General features: G+C 34.6%; 1 protein-coding gene across 1 annotated transcript in view; it reads right to left on the reverse strand.

The window, feature by feature from the left end:
* DOCK2 (dedicator of cytokinesis 2) overlaps positions 1–23,294 on the reverse strand; it is a 1,640,323-nt gene that overhangs the window by 232,286 nt on the left and 1,384,743 nt on the right. Inside the window, 1 exon segment of the mRNA XM_053718563.1 lies at positions 14,053–14,137. Within this exon segment, the coding sequence (XP_053574538.1) occupies positions 14,053–14,137 (85 nt within the window).

Raw genomic sequence — 23,294 nt, forward strand, 5'->3', positions numbered from 1 at the left:
CTAAATCATAGTAAAAAAGCAATGTGTGTCTCAAAATGAAAATTGAAAAATAACCACCATACCCTTTCTTCAATTTTTATTGAGGTGTTTTTTGGTAGTAACACATAATAGGAACTGAGAATCCATGCCTAAAATACAATGTGTGTGAAAAACACAAAAAAATGACAACCCAGAAGTTTGACAAAGACTGGTGGTTGAATTAGTGCATGGAAAGTGTTAAAATACCAGCATTTCAAATACCCTAGCGTGTCTATTTTTCAAAAATATATGGTTTGATGAGGAGAAATTACAATGGTCAGCTTCAGAAATGTCCCAAATAGGACATGGGTGCATGATGACAGATGTGAAAATTCTAAGTTGGAAAACTGGAATTTGCCCCCTAAAAATAAGGCCTTTTAGCCCCCTGAGAACCCAACAAACCTATTCATGGGTGGTATCACAGTACTCAGGAGATGTTGTTGAACACATATTGAGGTGTTTTTTGGCAGTAACACATAACAGGAACTGAGAATCCATGCCTAAATTACAATGTGTGTGAAAAATAACACAAAAAAATGACTACCCAAACGTTTGACAAAGACTGGTGGTTTAATAAGTGCATGAAAAGTGTTAAAATACCAGCATTTCAAATACCCTAGGGTGTCTACTTTTCAAAAAAATATGGTTTGATGTGGGTAAATTACATTGGCCGGCTTCAGAAATCTCCCAAATAGGACATGGGTGCATGATGACAGATGTGAAAATTCCAAGTTGGAAAACTGGAATGCGCCCCCTAAAAATAAGGCTTTTTAGCCCCCAGAAAACCCGACACACCTATACATGGGTGTTGCTGAACACATATTGGGGTGTTATTTGGCAGTAACCCTTAACGTTCTCAATAAATGTATTCTTAAATTGCTATTTTGTCAAGAAATCATAACTTTTTTTTTTTTTTCAAACTTTGGCATAGATTGGTGGTAAAATGGTTCCATGAAAAGAGCCGAAATACCCCAAGTTTAATATCTTAGGTTTTCTTCTTTTACAAAATATGTACATGTTAAGGGTTATTCAGGGATTCCTGACAGATATCAGTGTGATATGTAACTATCGCTAATTTTGAAAAAAATGGTTTGGAAATAGCAAAGTGCTTCTTGTACTTATTGTCCTATAACTTAGAAAAAAAAGCAAAGAACATGTAAAAATTGGGTATTTCTAAACTCAGGACAAAATTTAGAAACTATTTAGCAAGGGTGTTTTATGGTAGTTGTAGATGTGTAACAGATTTTGGGGGTCAAAGTTAGAAAAAGTGTGTTTTTTCTATTTTTTCATCATATTTTATATATTTTTTTATAGTAAATTATAAGATATGAGGAAAATAATGGTATCTTTAGAAAATCCATTTAATGGCGAGAAAAATCATATATAATATGTGTGGGTACAGTAAATGAGTAAGAGGAAAACTACAGCTAAACACAAACACCTCAGAAATGTAAAAATAGCCCTGGTCCCAAACGATCAGAAAATTGAAAAGTGCTCTGGTTACTAATGGTTTAAATGGACATTAAAACCCCAAAATTTTCTTTCATGATTCAGATAGAGAATACAATTTTAAACAACATTCTCATTTGCTTCTATTATCTAATTTGCTTCATTCTTTAGATATCCTTTGTTGAAGAAATATCAATGCACATAGGTGAGCCAATCACACAAGGCAATGTGCTGCCACCAATCAGCAGTATATCAAGAGAATGAATCAAATTTGATTATAGAAGTAAATTAGAAAGTTGTTTAAAATTGCATACTTTTTCTAAATCATGAAAGAAAAAATGAGCACATAAAAAAAGCAGCCTCCAAACTACCTTTTGCTTTATATGTTATGCTGAAATCCACTATAAATGATACCAGCATCACAAAAAACACTCAAACAAAAAGGGAAATAAAAGAAAAAAGAAAAATAAAGAAAAACTCATAGGGCCTGATATTCAACAGTTTGTCGCTCAGGTGATATGATCAATGATCAACAAATTTTAGTTTGAAATATATTTATCTCACTATGCAGAGCTCTTGATGTGAAGGAGAGACACCTACATTACAATATAAGGTTGAAAAATCCCAAAGATTATGCATAATTACTCTCCATTCTGAGTTTTAGAATATCAAGCCCAAAGGCTTTGAAATAGTGAGACTCTACTGCAAGACAAGATACTTTAGAAGGGTACCAGAGTCTTTATGAATTTCACATGCTGGTGAAGATAAAAAATCCAGAACACCCGCAAACAGTTTTCAAATATGTTTCATAAATTGTTGCTGTTGTAAATATGTTTTTTTTTTTATGTTGCTATTGGTTCTCTTTTGATGTACGAAATGTCATGTGTAGTACACTATATCTGTTAAAGACAGGAACAACCATTATTGAAACACTAGAAAACAGGAGAATTTTCGAAAATATCGCTTTCACAAAGAGTCTCCACTGCAACATCTTGAGTATCTATGAATCTAGGGCAATGTGTTCCCCTACTCATGTACCAGCGCTACAGAATTTGCTGGCGGTTTTCAAAAAAATGATAATAAGAATAAAAAAGTGCTTCTTAAAATATTCAGAAGCCAAGCTCCAATACATATTAAGAATATTTTTAATAATAAAATACCTTAATAATTAAACAATTTTAAACAATACATTTTAATAACCCTTCCCCACTGGATGGTGCATATTTTTACATGGAGGTCAGATATCATGCTCGTTAGTTACATTTCATATAGTCAATTGACTTAATTACATTGAACTAGTTAATGTGGTTCATAATTAAAAATGATAAAGGTAATTGTTAATGGGTTGGAAATCGGTGATTATGTACTAATTGCAACCCTACTGGTTTGGCTAAATTCTTCAATTAGAAGTAGTTTGATTAATTTTTCTTTTAGTCTTTGAAAACAGTTCTTAATAAAAAAAAAAAACTATTATTGATATAATTTGATAAAATACTATTAAAAAGGGTATTCTTTTTCTTCATATGCAGCATGTTTGAGAAGTTGGAACTTGTTATATGTTAGCATAATTTAGTTGCCACGGCCTACGTGGGTATTGATCCCAGGACTGCTGGTGTGTGTTGCAGCAAGTTACCACTGAGCCACAGGTAAGCCTTAGAACCTGCTCTATTTTTCCAATTTGTTCTTACTCTGTGGCTGCACCTACCTGCCAGCTATGGTAGATCTGCAATAAGCTACTGCTATAAATACTTAGCACTGTCTGTTCTAAATGCCTGCTTGTTGGACTTGCACCTAGGGTTTGCTATTGCTGAATTATTCCTCTGACCATTTTTGCCTGAACTTTACTATTCTTTTGCCTGCTTATTTCCTACCTTATTGCCAGACTGTGTATTGACTTCCTGCCTGTCTTGACTACTCTCTTTGATTACCCTTTGTGCCACATTGCCTGCCTATTGCCGACCTTGATGTTTCAATACGTCTTTGCCTTCCCCTCAGCCACTTCTCCACTACTAACTATATCAATACTTGGTAACTCTCCAACTAGCGGCCAGAGTTTGTACCTCGCTGCGGTACCTAACATTAGACAAATGGTAACCCCTTTTTATAATTATAAAATAAGAGACTGCCACGTTATCTAACATACAGGTATATGTAATAATCATGCAAGTATAGTTAGACTTGCTGAGTGTGAAGTGGTGCTAAAGCAAAAAAAAAAAAAGTGAAATACAACATAAAGGCTGAATGGACACTCAAATCCAAAAATCCATTACTGACCCTAGTTTACTATAGCATTGATCACAATCTATTACTTTGTAATTATCTGCATGTTAACAACTGCAGATGAATTCTCTATGTGATCACAATCAACAGTTCTCATTGCTTATTGGCAGTACTTTTTTATTATTAATTCTATGAAAAATAGAGCATTACAGTTTTAATTTAGAATGTCCCTTAAGATTTACTAAGCAAGAGAGCAATAACTGAGATCAGACTTGTATTTGATGTAACTAAAACTGTCCTGATTAAAAAAAAAAAACACATGTAACACATATTAAAGTATTACACTTATATATTATATATATATATATATATATATATATATATATATATATATATAAAAATATATATATATATATATATTAAAACACGTTTAAAAATCTCTTGTTCATGTCCTGAATAAATCAATGTTTTCTTGCCACACTTGCAGAGGTGTGTCCCTCTTCTACAGTAAAGGAGTTGGAGTTGCGAAAAAATATTTATGACGTGTTCACGTTGTTCATTAGCGCAAAGCTTCCGTGCAATGCGAACGCTCAACTTGTAATCTGGCCCAAAATAGGCTAAGCTTGCAGGCAAATCATACATCTTTATACTGTATTATCAACGCTTCACATTCTTATTTCTGTCTCAATACAATATTCTTCTGCCGACTGTTTTTACATAGCTTGTCAATAACCTATACTTAAGTAGAATAGGTAGGGATCGCACGGACTAAATCAATTATTTCAAACGCTGATATTAAGGCAACAAAGCTTTTTCTAAACAACTTAATACACTCCAACAGGAAAAATAGACAATTGGGAACCAATTAAAGGGGACAAAATTGTAGGGTAAACTATCCCTTTAACACATTAAGGGACAAAAGACACAACAGAATCAAGGAAAATGATTTTGCATCTCCCTTGGTTATGACAAATCTATGGTTGTGTAGCCTTTTGTCATGATTAGCAGATAATGGAAAAATCAGGATTGTTAGGAGTCAATGTTTGTTCTCTGGAACCTCTGAAAAATATGCAGCATTGTTCCTCAATTGATAACATTTACATCTGTATATAATTGTGTAGCTGTGAATCTCCAGCCCCCCTTGCATTTATGGCTGGTCTTGCAAAATCAGTGTTCCTACATTTGTTTAATAACTGATTTGTGTTAGTGAAGAGACCATTATAACAGTATTGTGGTTATATATATATATATATATATATATATATATATATATATATATACATAATTATCAAATTGGGGTTTGACTTCTAATCTATTATTTTCAGGTATACAGTGGTTATCCTATTTTAAAGGGACATAAAACCCAAACATTTTCTTTCATGATTCAGATAGATTATACAATTTTAAACAACAACTTTCCAATGTACTTCTATTATCAAATTTTCTTTGTTTTCTTGCTATCCTTTGTTGAAAAGCAGGAAGATAAATTCAGGTGTGTGCACGTGTCTGCAGCACTATACGTCAGTAGTTTTTCAACAATATTATACATTAGCAAGAGCACTAGATGGCAGCACTATTTCCTGTAATGTAGTGCTGCAGAAATGTGCACGCTACCTATCTTGATATCTCTTCAACAATGAATAATATGAGAATGAAGCAAATGTGCTAATAGAAGTAAATTGGAAATTTTATTAAAATTGTATTCTCTATCTGGAAAATAAAATAAAAAATGTGGGTTTCATATCCCTTTAAGTATTCTAATGGTTGCAGCAGATAAAGCTATATCGGGTAAGGTGACAGTAAAAGGTATTTATTTTGTCATTTTCCTTTAACCCACAATCACTGGATTGCTTGAGTAGTCTGGTCATGAAACTTTAAATATATGTGTTTTTCCTGTTCTGATTTATTTCTTTATTCAGTGATTATACTTGTCACATTTTTTACCCGTCCCTTCACCTATCCCACAATACTATGCTAAGCTGGTATAAGGTGAAATTTGATTTCATTTCTAAGCATCCTTATAATGTCTCCTTTCTTCAGCGTCAAACTACCCTTGTGCAGATTGGATGCAATCAGCCTAAGCATACTTAATAACTATAATCAGTCAGAAGATAATATAGAGAGGGAGAGTCAAAATCAACTAGCTTAAAAAAACATTAGCCCCTAGCACTGCTGAAATGTGTTGGGATGGAACAAGAGCATCCTCCAGCTGATTGCTGTTAATCGCAAGGGCGCTATGGTTTATAAGCAGAATACTAGAGAGACTCAGTACTGAAATATGATCTCATCTAACAAGGAAAAAAAAGTCAACTTATTCCTATATATAGAAGATATGAGCACAATAGGTACATTACACTGTGTAAGTGTTGGAGATATTTCATTCTGTGTGACTTTTAGATTCTTATAAGTTTCAGTTTTCTAATTTTTTATGTAATGTTACACTACTATATATTGCTAAGTCTTTGCATTTACTCTATAAAAGCAGGCAGCTATGAATTAATTTATTTTTTAGAAGAAAGCTAACGTTCTTATGTTAATTAAAAGAATATACAACTAAACAGATTTATTTAATCTACATGTAAAACAATATTGTAATCTTAAAGGAACAATAAACACAGTAGATTTGCATAATCAACACATGCAAGATAACAAGACAATATAATAGCATTTACTCTGAATTTCAAATGAGTAGTCAATTTTTTTCAAATTTCAAAGTTATGTATATTTCCACTCCCCCTGTACCATGTGATAGCAATCAGCCAATCACAAATGCATATACGTATAGTCTGTGAATTCTTGCACATGCTCAGTAGGACCTGGTGACTCAAAAAGTGTAAATATAAAAGACGGTGCACATTTTTTTTAATGGAAGTAAATTGGAAAGTTGTTTAAAATTACATACTGTATCTGAATCATCAAAATTTAATTTGACCTGAGTGTCTCTTTAAAGGGATACACAGCCCTTATTTTGTCTTTCATGATTTAGATAGAGCATGTAATTTTAAGCAACTTTCTAATTACTCCCATTTTCAAATTTTCTTCGTTATCTTTTTATCTTTATTTAAAAAGCAGGAATAAAAAGCTAAAGACCCAGCCCATTTTATATTCAGCAACCTGGATAGTGCTTGTTTATCAGTGGCAACATTTACCCACCAATCAGCAAGCGCTAGTCAATTGCTGAACCAAAAATGGGACGACTCCTTAGCTTTACATTACTGCTTTTCAAATAAAGATAGCAAGAGAACCAAGACAATTTGATAATGGGAATATATGAGAAAGTTGCTTAAAATTGCATGCTCTATCTGAATCAATGGTATCTCCCATATGGCTTTTGGCAACAACCAAAATGTCAGTAATGTCTTTCTTCTTACATGCATTCATGAAGCCCAGCTTTGTGGAGCATCCAGGTGATACCATCTACAATTTATCTCATCTCAGCTGTGGATCTCTTAAGCGCCTACAGAGTTTCCTTTTTCCTCTTGTTTGCTTCTCTGACTAAAGCCCTCCTTGGTCACTAAGTTTTGGCGGAGGGCCTTCTCTAGTTGTTCCATATTCTGTTTTTAAATAATGTATTTAATGGTATTTTTTTGTGGGGGGTTAAAAGTCTGGAATTTTCTTTTAATTATCCAACCGCAATAAGTGATTCTCTAGAACTTGAGATGATAGCTCCTTGGTCTATATCAGTGGTTCCCAACCGCGGTCCTCAAGTACCCCCAACAGTCCTGGTTTTCATTATAGCTGAACTAGAGCACAGGTTAAAAAAGCAGCTGATGGGTGAGAGCAGGTTTGTTACTGATCAGCTGATTACTTCACCTGTGCACTGGTTCAGCTATAATGAAAGCCAGGCCTGTTGGGGGTACTTGAGGACCGCGGTTGGGAAACACTGGTCTATATGATGCTATATGTTACAATATACCTGTACTACCTAATAAATTGTGGCGCATATAAGAAGGGTTTATTTATTTTGAGCTCATGTTACACATTTTAAATATACACAGGTGGAGTTCATTCAGCAAATTACATGATCTCTGAAGGCAATTAGTTGCTCCGGAGCTTATGTAGGGGTTTTATAGCTACAGAGTTAAATCAACCCAAAAATATGTTTATAGAATTACAAAATGTGGAAATGTCTTAGGGGGAATGTTACTATACTTTAAAGTAATAATTTATTTTTCTTTAAATATACCTTAGTATGATTAATGAGTCGTAATATGATATTGGCTAAATATAGATTTCTAAAAAAAATCTTAGTAATCTTCCATCTTGTTAAACATAAATAAAAATATTATAATACAAAATAGTAATAATTATCTTCTGATTTTAGAAATGACAGCATTTCCTGATAAACGTTTAGGCTATCACATTAATATGTTATGGGGTTTTCTTCTATCGATTTATATGACATTTACTATCTAGCATAAATATTTTAATTGTTTAGAGTAATAGAAAACAATAGTTATTTTGTTAATTCCTTGTATAACAAATGTCAAATATTGTAATCCCTATATTTTTATCACAATAGTTTAATTGATTTCCTTTTTATAAATAAGTGGGTGTCAGATTTTTACTTTTTAAAGTTGAAGTAACTGAGACATTTTCTAAGTGGTTAAGAGTCAAATGATTTTTAAGAAAAAAAGTACAATTGACAATAAAATAAATTTAATGGAAAACTGAAATGCATTTCTAAGTGATTTCAACACATAAATACAGACATCCCAACTCTCCCTGAAGTTCAGGGAGTCTCCCTGATTGTAATAGCGGCTCCCTGATGCCAGCAAATGGAATGCAATCTCCCTGAAACTCCAAGTACCATGATCCAATGTGGCCCAAATCCGGAAAAGTATTTCTTTAAGGAATGCCTTTAGTTGCTGGGACGTTATAGAACCCTCAAAGTATGCATCAGTAACCAAAAAGCCCCCACTTATTCTAATAAAATAAAACACAAATACTACCTTATTTACTGCACGTAATTAAACTTCGTATTCTAAAAGATTTAAGCATTCAACAAGCGTACGATCACTGAAAAATAGGTTTGTTGTATGTGATTGTGCAATAAAGCTACTTTTTTTTTAATACTAGAACAGTTTGTAGCTCAGCTCCACTGTCAGGTGCAGGCCAAAAAGGGTGCTGTAATCCCTTTAGTCACAATAAATCCACAGAAGAAGGCAGCACCTTGCAGTATAAAAATATCTTTATTTCCACATGCTGGAATAAAACAGTGACGTTTCGGGTGGGACACCCTTAATCATACAAAGCTAAAACACACTGTTCAAACCTTATAAAGGCCTACCTATGCACAGGTGTTCAATTAACATTTCTCAACACTTCCACCTAGTGGTTACTCATTTAATTACATCTATGTTAGAACTTAATGTTCTCATTTCACCTTGGTGCAAGATAGAATTAAAATCAATACAAAAAATATATACATATGCAAAACAATGACATATACAGATACAAATGTACTTTCAACCAAATAAATTATTGCTAAACAAATTATTGAAAATTATTAAAGAACAATTTGTTGAAAAACACTTGCAGCAAATTTGGTGAAAAACAGTTGCAGCAAATCAGATGAAAAACAATTGCAGCAAATTTGACATTTCATGACTCAAAATGATTACAAAGATAGTTGCAAAAATGATTATAAAAATGATTATAAAAATAGAGTATAATCCAATTCTTTATTTAAACCCAAAGGTTGCATTGCATTGAGTTTGTAAATCCAAAATGCCTCCTTCTTTTTTAGCATTAACTCTCTATTACCGCCCCGTCTGGGACGTGGCATTGCATCAATGATTTGAAAACGGACCTGACTAATGTTGTGGCCACATTGGATAAAATGTCCTGACACTGGTGCCTCTAGATTTCCACATCTGATATTGCTTTTGTGTTGTACTATCCTATCACGGACACGACGTGTTGTCTCGCCAATGTAAATTTTTCCACATGGACATTTTATGAGCTAGATAGCAAAAGCAGTATCACATGTGTAAAAACCTCTTATCAAGAATTTCTTACCAGTGAGAGGGTGTACAAATTGAGGGCCTTTGATCATTGAATTGCAGTTGCCACATCCCAGACATGGATAACACCCATAGTTTTTATCAGATATATAGCTTTGCTGTTTTTTATTTGCACTTCCAATATCTGTATGTATAAGCTCAACTCTGAGATTTCTCCTTCTTCTATAGGCTGGCATGGGGGGTACTTCAAATTCAGCAACACCTGGATGGCAACCCTGTAGGATACGCCAGTGTTTTTTTAGTACACTCATAATTTCACTACCGTGGTTATTGTGATCCATAACCATTACCATACGTTTATCCTCCTTTTTTGGTGTTTGATCTTTTTTAGATTGTACTTTAACTAATTCATTCTGAACCAACGCTGTAGGATAACCCCTATTCTCAAATTTCTTTGCCATATTATGTAATCTCTTTTGCAATCTATCTTCTTCTGATACAATGCGTTGTACCCTTAGGAACTGACTCCTAGGTAATGACCTAACTGTGCTTCTAGGATGGAAACTTTGATAGTGTAACAAGCCATTCTTATCAGTAGGTTTTACATATAAGTCTGTACAGACCTTACCATCTTTTAGATATACTGTGGTGTCTAAGAAGTCAACCTGTATTTCACTTGCATTGAGACAAAATTTTATAGAATCAGTGCTACAATTGAGCTCAGCGACAAATTCCTCCAGGGTTCCAATGTCGCCACACCACACACCGAATACATCATCTATGTACCACCACCAGGCCACTGCATATTGTAGAAATAATCTATTCTCATAAACAAATGTTTCCTCGTACATATTCATGAATATATTCGCGTATGTGGGGGCGACATTGGAACCCATGGCTGTTCCCTGAAGCTGGAGAAAAAATGTATCCTGAAACAAGAAATAATTCTGGTAAAGAACAACTCTCAATAGATTTTCAAAAAACATCTTCTGTGATGGGGAATACTTATTAACTGTGTGGAGTACCTTCATGACTGCTGAAATACCGCTCTCATGTTTTATTGCAGTATATAAACTGCTCACATCTAATGTGAATAGTATGTATTTGTTGCCATATAGATCTAAATTATGTACTTTGTCCAAGAAATCCCCAGTGTCCTTGATATATGAATTGCCAAGGTGCACAAGCGGCTGAAATATTCTATCCAAAAAGATAGCTATGTTAGAGAAAACTGAACATATGCCGGCCACAATTGGCCTACCTGGTGGATTCTCAAGCCGCTTGTGCACCTTTGGCAAAGTGTAAAAAACTGGGATGCAGGGGTGAACTATGATCAAGAAATCAGCAACATCTTTAGATATTATACCCATTTTTAAAGCTCTATTCACCATGGACACAATCTCCTTTTGGACAATTATGGTAGGATCATATGGTAATTATTTGTATACATCTTGTTTAGACAACTGATTTTTAATCTCTGTAATATACATACTAGTATTCATGACAGTAATCGCACCGCCCTTGTCTGCCATTTTTATCGTTACTGCTTTGTTACTTTTTAACAAGTTGATAGCCTCTCTTTCTTTTTTAGATATATTATTACTGCAATGTTCTCCAGCAATCTTTTTGTATACTTTTTCTAGATCTTTTTTGACTAGCTCCATATACGTATTGACACTATGGTTAACATTCACTGGAATAAATTTGCTTTTGTTTCTGAGACCAAAACTACTCAATGTTAACCCAGTGTTACCATCCTTATCAGTAATTGGAGAATATTTATTTGCAAAAAAACTTTTCAGTTTGATAGATCGAAAAAATCTAAACAGATCTTGCTCTAATCTAAATAGATCTAGATTTTGTGTGGGACTAAACGATAAACCTTTATTAAGGGCTAATGTTTGCTCACTAGACAGAACATAATCAGAGATGTTAATGATTAAATCACTTTTAGGCAGTTCATGGTTGGAATTATCACCGTCAGATATCAAACAGTCAGTTGGTCTCCTGTTACCTCCTTCTAATACCTCCGACCTCGACTCAATCTCCTCTGACCCCTCCGGAATGGTTGCGATCCAGTCGCCATACCTCTTGCGGAGGTGTCAAGACTGAGGGAGGAGCTGAGTGAATCACTGACATTAGAAGCATACAATACTCTGGTAAAGAATGTGGAGCAAGGAGAAGCAGAGTATCGTAAAATAGTGGAGGATCGGAAAAGAACGAAATTTCAGAGGGACATCGAGGATTACGAATCCGGATTGGTTTATCGATGGTCACATGACCGGGAGCCAAGTTACCGCCCACAAGCCGGGGAATTCCGTCAGCGGTGGCGTCCGAGACACAGGCAGCAAGGTGCAGCTGCGTTGGGAAGCGACACAGATTCTTCAGTCGTTTTTTAACCGAAGAGTCGGAAGGAGAGGCCACAGGGGTGGCCGCAAACACAAGGGCTGCAAGAGGTATGGCGACTGGATCGCAACCCTGGAGGAATTTGTCGCTGAGCTCAATTGTAGCACTGATTCTATAAAATTTTGTCTCAATGCAAGTGAAATACAGGTTGACTTCTTAGACACCACAGTATATCTAAAAGATGGTAAGGTCTGTACAGACTTATATGTAAAACCTACTGATAAGAATGGCTTGTTACACTATCAAAGTTTCCATCCTAGAAGCACAGTTAGGTCATTACCTAGGAGTCAGTTCCTAAGGGTACAACGCATTGTATCAGAAGAAGATAGATTGCAAAAGAGATTACATAATATAGCAAAGAAATTTGAGAATAGGGGTTATCCTACAGCGTTGGTTCAGAATGAATTAGTTAAAGTATAATCTAAAAAAGATCAAACACCAAAAAAGGAGGATAAACTTATGGTAATGGTTATGGATCACAATAACCACGGTAGTGAAATTATGAGTGTACTAAAAAAACACTGGCGTATCCTACAGGGTTGCCATCCAGGTGTTGCTGAATTTGCAGTACCCCCCATGCCAGCCTATAGAAGAAGGAGAAATCTCAGAGATGAGCTTATACATACAGATATTGGAAGTGCAAATAAAAAACAGCAAAGCTATATATCTGATAAAAACTATGGGTGTTATCCATGTCTGGGATGTGGCAACTGCAATTCAATGATCAAAGGCCCTCAATTTGTACACCCTCTCACTGGTAAGAAATTCTTGATAAGAGGTTTTTACACATGTGATACTGCTTTTGCTATCTATCTCATAAAATGTCCATGTGGAAAAATTTACATTGGCGAGACAACACGTCGTTTCCGTGATAGGATAGTACAACACAAAAGCAATATCAGATGTGGAAATCTAGAGGCACCAGTGTCAGGACATTTTATCCAATGTGGCCACAACATTAGTCAGGTCCGTTTTCAAATCATTGATGCAATGCCACGTCCCAGACGGGGCGGTAATAGAGAGTTAATGCTAAAAAAGAAGGAGGCATTTTGGATTTACAAACTCAATGCAATGCAACCTTTGGGTTTAAATAAAGAATTGGATTATACTCTATTTTTATAATCATTTTTATAATCATTTTTGCAACTATCTTTGTAATCATTTTGAGTCATGAAATGTCAAATTTGCTGCAATTGTTTTTCATCTGATTTGCTGCAACTGTTTTTCACCAAATTTGCTGCAAGTGTTTTTCAACAAATTGTTCTTTAATAATTTTCAATAATTTGTTTAGCAATAATTTATTTGGTTGAAAGTACATTTGTATCTGTATATGTCATTGTTTTGCATATGTATATATTTTTTGTATTGATTTTAATTCTATCTTGCACCAAGGTGAAATGAGAACATTAAGTTCTAACATAGATGTAATTAAATGAGTAACCACTAGGTGGAAGTGTTGAGAAATGTTAATTGAACACCTGTGCATAGGTAGGCCTTTATAAGGTTTGAACAGTGTGTTTTAGCTTTGTATGATTAAGGGTGTCCCACCCGAAACGTCACTGTTTTATTCCAGCATGTGGAAATAAAGATATTTTTATACTGCAAGGTGCTGCCTTCTTCTGTGGATTTACTTTTTTTTTAATGTGACTTTAGTGGGAAACTACTTTAATGATAAGTCTCTATCTTATTTAGGGTTTCAAGGTGTCCAATATATAACTGGGGGGGGGAGGGGCGGCGCAGTAGCGGGTGAAGCCACCTCCCTGAAATTAGTTTTTGCAAGTTGGGATGTCTGTAAATATAGCTAAACAAATGTATTATTTAGCTACCTACCGATAATGGATATATACATATGTTTGTATATCTGTATTTTTCTGTGCAGTTTCTTTACATTTTTTACATTGAAATGCTTGAGTTTAAATACAATCAATACTCAAAGAGGAATAGCTTTCTGGTATAGTAAACACATGAAATACCCCCCACTGAATATACTTACAGCAAATTCATTTTCAGGATCAATGGACCCCTTCCTGACAGGTCTTGAATAGTGGAATCTCTGCACGTAATTCGACTTGTAAAAACTGCAAGATTTAGATGACAATCATGAAAAGAGCAGCATAAAAAGAAGAGTTTAAGCTCTGTCTCTCCAGAGCAATATTCCTTTCTATATGAATGTTTTAACTCTATGTGTCCATAAATCTATTTTACACTTACTTAATGCATATTTTTACAGTCTAAATTTATGTAAATTCACAGGCAGTGTCCGCCTGTAAAGCAGATACAATACCTATACGTACTTGAGAATCATGCATATAATTATTTGTTATATTAATGAAATTAAACTAAATAGATTTTAATTATAAATGTATATACTAAAAATAGACTTGTATTATTTTACTACGTGTGTTAGACGTTATTTGCTAAACTATATCAAATTAATTAGCATATTTTATATCTCAGTCCATCATTGCTGAATTCAACGTAATAGAACCGCGAGCAAACATTATATAAAACTCTGCTGTTTCAATTGGTCAAGAACAATAAAGAACAATAACGATAATGATGACACTTATTTTCACATACATTTCCGATTCAGCCTTACTTTGCAATTAGTACATTTTCTTTGTTTTCTTGTTATCCTTTGTTGAAAAGCAGGAGGGTAAGTTCAGGAGTGTGCACGTGCCTGCAGCACTATATGGCAGCAGTTTTGCAACAATGTTTTACATTAGCAAGAGCATTAGATGGCAGTACTATTTCCTGTCATGTAGTGCTCTAGATGTGTGCGTGTTACCTATCTAGATATCTCTTCAACACAGAATAACAAGAGAACAAAGCAAATTTGTTAATAGAAGAAAATTGGAAACTTTTTTAGAATTGTATTCTCTGTCTGAATCATGAAATAATTTTTTGTGTTTCATGTCACTTCAAATAACCATTTAATACAATAGAACTGCATAATCCAAAAATGCAAAATAAAAAGACATTGCAATAGCACTTAGGGCTTAATGATCTAAAGCTCTCTACTTAGGAGAGATCATCTAAGAAGTCCTATCAGTGCTGTGAGGGCCCTCAAAGGATTTTAGAAATGCAAATTTTAGTTTGAATTATGTTTCCTTGATATGCAGGGTTCTGGTTGTGAAGGAGAGGATTCTGCATTACAATATACAGTGTAACCCCCCCAAAAAAAATATGTTGTGTAATTTCTCTCCATACTTCCATTTCCCTGCCCACTGTATCATGTGACAGCCATTAGCCAATTACTGTCTCATACACTTATTAACTGTGAACGTTTGCATATGCTCAGAAGGAGATGGCATCTTAGAAAGTGTGCCTATAAAAAGACTGAGCACAAATTTATAATAAAAGAAAACTGGAATTGAAAATTGTGTGCTCTAGCTGAGCCAAAAAAAGTTTAATTTAGACTTTAGTGCCCCTTCTTTTAACAAGGAAAATTAAAAGAAAGTAAAAAAAAAGGAGAGATGCATAAAGTGCTCATTGTACACCAGCCTTGGTCAAACACATTGTGATATGTATTCATAACTGTTGGTAATATTGATTTGCTCAATGTGCATTATTGATTTTGCTAAGACATTTTTATTTTTTGTGAGGAAACAACATAGTGAACTATATGTCTGCCAAAGAAAATAGCTGGTGATATTATAGGACATATTAACCTTATCCTGGTTGCCTGAAAATGTTTAATATAATTGACGTGTGTGAGGAGAAAACAGACAAGCCTGGGTATGGTCATATATGAGAATTGGAATTTAAGTGAATTGCTGTACCTTGGAAATAATATATTTTTGATTATTTGAATATTAAAAAAATGTGTAGTAAATGGCTTTGTAATATGTTTACATTATATATATATATATACTGATTTTACTGTAATTTAACTTTGAACATTCTGAGAAAAGGAAGAGGACACTTCAGACTTCACAAATCCAACCCTGCTGCAACTGCTCCACACTAGATAAGATGCTGCAAAACAGTTATTATTAATTATTTTTATTATTATTATTATTCTTTATTTATAAATAACAGTTCAAGCTTTGGCAGTGGCAAGCCTTGTCTACTCTAGTAAAATGTTTTTAGCAAATATGATATTAATGTATTCAGAAAGCTTTTTATATTTGATTGTGTTAATTTCAAAGCTACACAAAAATTCTTGCAACATCAAGGTGCTTTATTTCCTTTTAAATGCAAATTTATATAAAAGTGCAAACTCTTTTTAATTCATTGGCTGTCAGAGGTCCCAACACATGGCTCTGAAATGCGTCATACATATAGCTGGCCGCAATGTCCCTGGCCATAGCATAACAAATGTCATGTAAAGACATCTGGAATAACAACACGAGAACTGAGCAACATTTTCTGATGTTACCACTTTGATACTCATCATTTTTGCATCATTTCATTAGGATTCCTTGCCTTACACACAACTAAAATATTACAAAGGTCAACGCTGATTTTATTGCCAATGATATTAGATCGAGTTTAGGGTAATTTTTGGTCGCTGATACCAAATATGGCATCAGTTTTTCTAGATTGGCTCTAATTTTTGAGATAATGGATTCTCCCAATATAAAGCAGAAAAAATGCAAACAATGCATGTGTACCCTACCACCAGACAGAAGCCTCAGCATCATTCAAAAATATTATGAAATTTGAAGCGTTAATGACTTTATAAATATGAGGTCCATCAAAGTTTCCTGCTTTTAGTTTTCAAAACGCAGGACAAGGAACTATCTACATATTTATTTGACGCAATTGCCATCTCTGTTCAAGCCCTAACTAATTGCTTCATCAGTCTGAGCTTGATATGGAGTGGTGGGAGAATGATGCATCTACAGTCATGTCTTCCCTTGAAGACACGTCACTTTTTTCCAATGATCTTGCTTTGCCCTACTATCCCGTAAAAAGATGAAACATGAGTACTTTGTGCACTCACTTTGCTGCCTAAGTAAGAAGATCTCCATCTATAGATCAACACAATTACACCACTGGTGCTCATGATATCAGTGCTTCTGCAAGGCCATTTTCATATTTTCATACTCTTCTTTTAAGGGACAGTCTAGTCCAAAATTAACTTTCACGATTCAGATAGGGCATGTAATTTTAAACAATTTTCCAATTTTATTACAAGGACAGAGACTTTTTTTTATCACCAATTTTGCTTTGTTCCCTTGGTATTCTTAGTTGAAAGCTAAACCTAGGAGGTTCATATGCTAATTTCTAAGCCTTTGAAGGCCGCATCTTCTCTCAGGGCATTTTGACAGTTTTCACCACTAGAGGGCATTAGTTCATATGTGTCATATAGATAACACTGTGCTCATGCACATGGAGTTCCTATGAGCCAGCACTGATTGGCTAAAATGCATGTCTGTCAAAAGAACTGAAATAAGGGGGCAGTTTGCAGAGGCTTAGATACAAGATAATCACAGAGGTAAAAATTGTATTTATATAACTGTGGTGGTTATGCAAAACTAGGGAATGGGTAATAAAGGGATTATCTATATTTTAAAACAATAAAAATTCTGGTGTAGACTGTCCCTTTAAGTTTTTTTGAGTAAACATTTGGAAGAGATGCAAAGCAGTTATCATTGTGCAATAAAACACATTTCTGGCGGATTGTGAAATTATATGCAATGTACAAACTTGCAAAACAATGTTAAAGATAAGATTAGATTAGAGAGTTTAAAGATTTCTAGCATCTGTGTGTATGCATTTAAAGGAACATTCCCTGGTGAGATATTACATTATCTAATTCATTAGGGCATGTCATTTCCTGGCTTAGATCTCAAGTAGAGTGATATTTTGTGGGTTAGTATCGCTGGAATGAATTCTTTCAATCTCATTTGGAAATGTGAGATATTTAAGTTTTGTGAGAAATAAGGGGCTCATAAATTACATTAGTAGAAATGGAGCCTTTTTACAAAACACGTTTTACAGTGTGAGAAATGTTTCAAAGGGCACTATCATGATCTGCAAAAACTAGGGCCATTTTTTTAATAAGAGATATTAATATCCTGTTCTGTTAATCTTGTTTTTAAACCAAAACCACTTAAAACTAAAAAAAATATATACATTTTGTACAATAATTTAACTTAGAAAAAAATGTATATCCCCACCTATATGGAAAATTTTAATAATTAAATCCTGGTTACAAAAAATATGTGTGGTGGGAGAGACAGATAATAAAATGTTCATTTTTTGTTCCTTCAAAATACTGATCTCACTGTGTATATAGAGAGTATATAGAGAAAAAGATAAGAACAATTTTATGTAAATATAGAGATAAACTCTCCCTGCAAGCTCAGACAATTTGATTATGTTCTCGTTTTAATTAGCAAAGACAGCTGGAGCCTATGGAAGCGTGCTTTTTTGAGCGCAATGCTTCAGTGTAATGCAAAAGCATTGTACCTCGCTTGTATTACCAGTGCATATTTGCGTGCGCTGGTATTACTCAGTTGAGAGCAAATATTGCTTTTGTGTAAGCAATATTTAGCACTGAACTCATAATTTGGCCCACAATCAGTAAAATTATTTTTCATTGGATTGCACAAACCCAACAGTGGTCATAACATCCCTGCAAAAGGTTTTATCAAAACAGAAAGATCATAAATAAATGCAGTAACGTCTATTGTATAGCGGAGAAACCCTACAGCAACTTGAGATATGACAGGCTTATGTTACTTCCCATGGTGCATTGATTCTGGATGTTGTCTTTGTAGTTGTAAGCTTTGTCTCTTAACCCCCATGTATTACATGTTGAGAGAAATTTCTGTTTGTCCTTAAAAATGCCACTAATAATCTGGTATGCTAAGGTGACAATGCTGATTGCTTTGGGACATTGTTATTACAAGAGGTCACGTTCCAGAGTGTGACACGCTTGAGGCAAAAACAAGTTATTATAAGAAACACTTCTCGAAAAATTGTGCACCCATACAGGTAAAAGCTAAAGTATTAAATATTAAGATACACTTTCATATTAAGATGACAATCACTGTAAACAAGACAGAAAAAATATGCTAAAATAGGCTAATTAGATCATCCACATTCAAATACTAATCTTTCATTGAAAACACCATTGTTCTAGTTCAATAAACCTGCATATACACAGAAACATACACATGAGATACTTCAAGGATGAAAATAATCTGCCATATACAGAGAGGAGGCTCCTGGTATTTTTTACTAACTTCAGTTAGTATTTATATTTATATATGCATCAGTAATTCATCTCTGTATTGCAAACTGTCTTACAAAATAAAGTGTAATATGTTGCAAAATTTGCATTGCTTTGCAGTCAAGGAACACATCTCTTAAAAAAGTCTCTTTTGTATGTTTATCTTATCTTCTCTACAGTAACCAATTAGAAACAGATATAAATGTGTTTCTGCACACATTAAATCACTGTGAGGGTCAGGATACTAAATCCCACTGACTGCACAGAAGCTGGGGCAGGGGAAACTACGTTTGAATTGAGTTAAAGTACAAACAGACACAGAACATAATGAAATTGCAACAATTAAACCTTTTTATCTGGAATTACAGTTTGAGTTTAACATCCCTTAAAATGAGCCACTTGAGTGTATTTTGTGTGTGATGGAAGGAGGGAGAAATAAACAAAGAGTGTGTTAGAAGACTTCACTATAGCATAATATATCTTGCTGCTGCACATGCACATTCAGTACCAGTAAAAGAGATGCAAAATAAATCAATAATTCAGACAAAAACATTATTAAGTTCTGCCAGTTGGGGATAAGATAAAAAAAAAAAAACAATGGTTGGCTGCAGTGTAGTCTGGGAGCCTTAGGGTGGACAAGAAGTTTCAAGAGGTCTCACATGATGAAAGAACTGGGATTGTCAATGTATTAAAAACTAGCTATAACTAACAATAAAAACACTAAATATTAATTCAAATGAAAAAAATAATGTGACAATTTAAATTTACTTTACAATTTAAAGGGCCATTATAGTTGAAAAGTGACACGATCAATTCAATAAAGCAGGCATTTTTAACACTAGCAACCATGCAATGCTATGTGTTTAACCCCGACAAAGGGACAAATGGTAGTCACCCAATCAGCATCAGTAGTTGCAAAATGGGGTTGTATGATAATTGCTGCTGATTAAGACATTGACCATGTTCGTTTATGACCATCAGTCCTCTGCAGCGCTCAAGCGATACTTAAACTATGGGACAGAATTATCAAGCTCCACCAGAAACAGAAGTTATGAAGCAACGGTCTTAAGACCGCTCATAACTTGTCCGCCAGCTCTAAGACGGCGGACAGAAATCAACCCGATCGAATACAATCGGGTTGATTGACACCCCCTGCTGCAAATCTGCAGGGGGCGGTATTGCACAATCAGTTCTGGTGAACTGCTTGTGCAATGATAAATGCAGACAGTGTATGCTGTCGGCATTTATCGATATGCAGCGAACATGATAAGCTACATCATATCATGTCCACTCACACTTTGATAAATATGCCCCTATGTGTTTAATTCCTTTGCGGATAATTTTCAACTATAATGACCCTTTAAATTGTGCTCCTGTTGCCCTTAGACGCATGGTAGGGTAAAAGGATACTAAACCCATTTTTTTTTCTTTCATGATTCGGCTAGAGCAGGTAGTTTTAAGCAACTTTCTAATTTACGCCTATTATAATTTTTTTCTTCGTTCTTTAATAATCATTCAAAATAAATTGCACTCTCTGGATTTAAGCACAGCAAAAATGTCTATTCCATGATGTTTTTGGGGGTGTCACCCCCATTGTCTGAGGAAGGGGTGAATGCCCCGAAATGTCACAGATTAAACCTGTTGCTGTGCTTAAATTCAGAGAGTATGATTTATTGTTAATGACTATATCATTGTTGCACCCTGGTCCTGTGATATTCTGTGGATGAGAGTGTGCCTTACGGTACGGTATATATATATATATATATATATATATATATATATATATATATATACATATAAATAATACCTCCACTCTCCCCTTTATTATATACACCTTGCTAGTACCAGGTTGGACCCCTTTTTGCCTTCAGAACTGCCTTAATTTTTCATGGCATAGATTCAACAAGGTGTTGGAAACATTCCTCAGAGATTTTGGTCCATATTGACATGATAGCATCACCAGTTGCAACAAATTTGTCGGCTGCACATCGATGATGCGATTCCCCCGCTTCACCACATCTCAAAGGTGCTCTATTGGATTTAGATCTGGTGACTGTGGAGGCCATTGGAGTACATTGAACTCATTTTTATGTTCAAGAAACAAGTTTGAGATGATTTGAGCTTTGTGACATGGTGCATTATCCTGCTGGAAGAAACCATCAGAAGATGGGTACACTGTAGTCATAAAGGGATGGACATGGTCAGCAACAATACTCAAGTAGGTCGTGGCATTTAAACAATGCTCAATTGGTACTAAGGGGTCCAAAGTGTGCCAAGAAAATATCCCCCACACAATTACACCACCTGCTTGAACTGTTGATACAAGGCAGGATGGTTCCATGCTTTCATGTTGTTTACGCCAAATTCTGACCCTACCATCTGAATGTCGCAGCTGAAATTAAGACGCATCAGACCAGGCAACATTTTTCCAATCTTCTATTGTCCAATTTTGTTGTGCCTGTGCAAGTTGTAGCCTAATTTTCCTGTTCTTAGCTGACAGGAGTGGCACTCGGTGTGGGCTTCTGCTGCTGTAGTCCATCTGCTTCATGGTTTCGATGTGTTTTGCATTTAGAGATGGTATTCTACATTCCTTGATTGTAGCAAGTGGTTATTTGAGTTACTGTTGCCTTTCTATCATCTCAAAACCAGTCTGCCAATTCACCTCTTACCTCTGACATCAGCAAGGTATTGTCGTCCACACAACTGCCGCTCACTGGATATTTTCTCTTTTTTTGGACCATTCTCTGTAAACCCTAGAGATTGTTGTGCATAAAAATCCCAGTAGATCAGCAGTTTTTTAAATACTCAGACCAGCCCATCTGGCACTAACAACCATGCCACCACATTCAAAGTAACTTAAATCCCCTTTCTTCCCTATTCTGATGCTCTGTTTGAAATTCAGCAAGTCATCTTCAACACGTCTAGATGCCTAAATGCATTGAGTTGCTGCCATGTGATTGGCTGATTAGCAATTTGTGTTACCAAGCAATTGAACAGGTGTACCAAATAAAGTGGCTGGTGAGTGTACAGTATATAGGTATAGAAATATATATCTGTATATATCTATACCTATACATAAACATGTGTGTGTGTGTGTTGTACCAAAATACCATGCAATATATGTAGAAATATGTATTTATTAATAAAGAAAACATATTCTTCTAGGTGAAGAACATTGGAATGTGAAATATTAATATTTTCATGTTGGGTTAGCGTACTTGAGAAAATGTGTTCAGGTTTACGTGCGAGTAGGGAGTTTGTTTTTTCCCCCTTTTTTTTGCTCTATTGACTTGTATGGGGGAATACGTTAACGCAATCATGATATTCTATGTTCGACTTTTTGCAAGCATCGGGGTTAGCGTACGAGCAAAAACGCTTTTCTTTAAACTTGTAATACGAGTGCTACCCTACGTGCACAAAAACCTTACTTCTAGTGGAGTTAGCATGCAAGCAGGAGCGTTAAATAACACTCCACTTGTAATCTGGCCCAAAATAATTTATTTCTCCCTTTTGTGTAAATCTGGATTTAGCAATTTTGAAAGAGCAGAAACAATTTTGCTGTGAATAAAGTATCATACCTCTACATCCAGGTAGGTACATGTTAACTGTAATTGGATCTGAAATGTTTCAGTATATCATCAAACAAAGGCCGAGAGGAAAATTAATCAGGTCAAACACTTGACATTTTGCTACTACATGTGTTTTATAAGAACATCAAATCAATAGTTTGAATTTATTTCAAATCAAATAAATATAGATATTCATCACTTCAAAATTCAGGTTTTGACCTGACAATGCAGTATAAGTTACTAGTATCTCAAAGTTTCAACATTTAAAAAAAAAAAAATAATAATAATAATGCTAAAAATAAATTTAAATGATTAAGTTATATTAAAAAAAAAAAAAAAAAAAAAAAATGATATATATATATATATACACACACACACATATAAATCAAAATTCATCAGAGCGATAAGGAATAATTCTAGCAGCGAGAAGGGGGAGTCCCAAGTGCAAGAGATGCAAAATAGATTCATGAAGAGGGGATA

This window comes from Bombina bombina, chromosome 6 (assembly GCF_027579735.1).
Source record: "Bombina bombina isolate aBomBom1 chromosome 6, aBomBom1.pri, whole genome shotgun sequence".
NCBI lineage: Eukaryota > Metazoa > Chordata > Amphibia > Anura > Bombinatoridae > Bombina > Bombina bombina.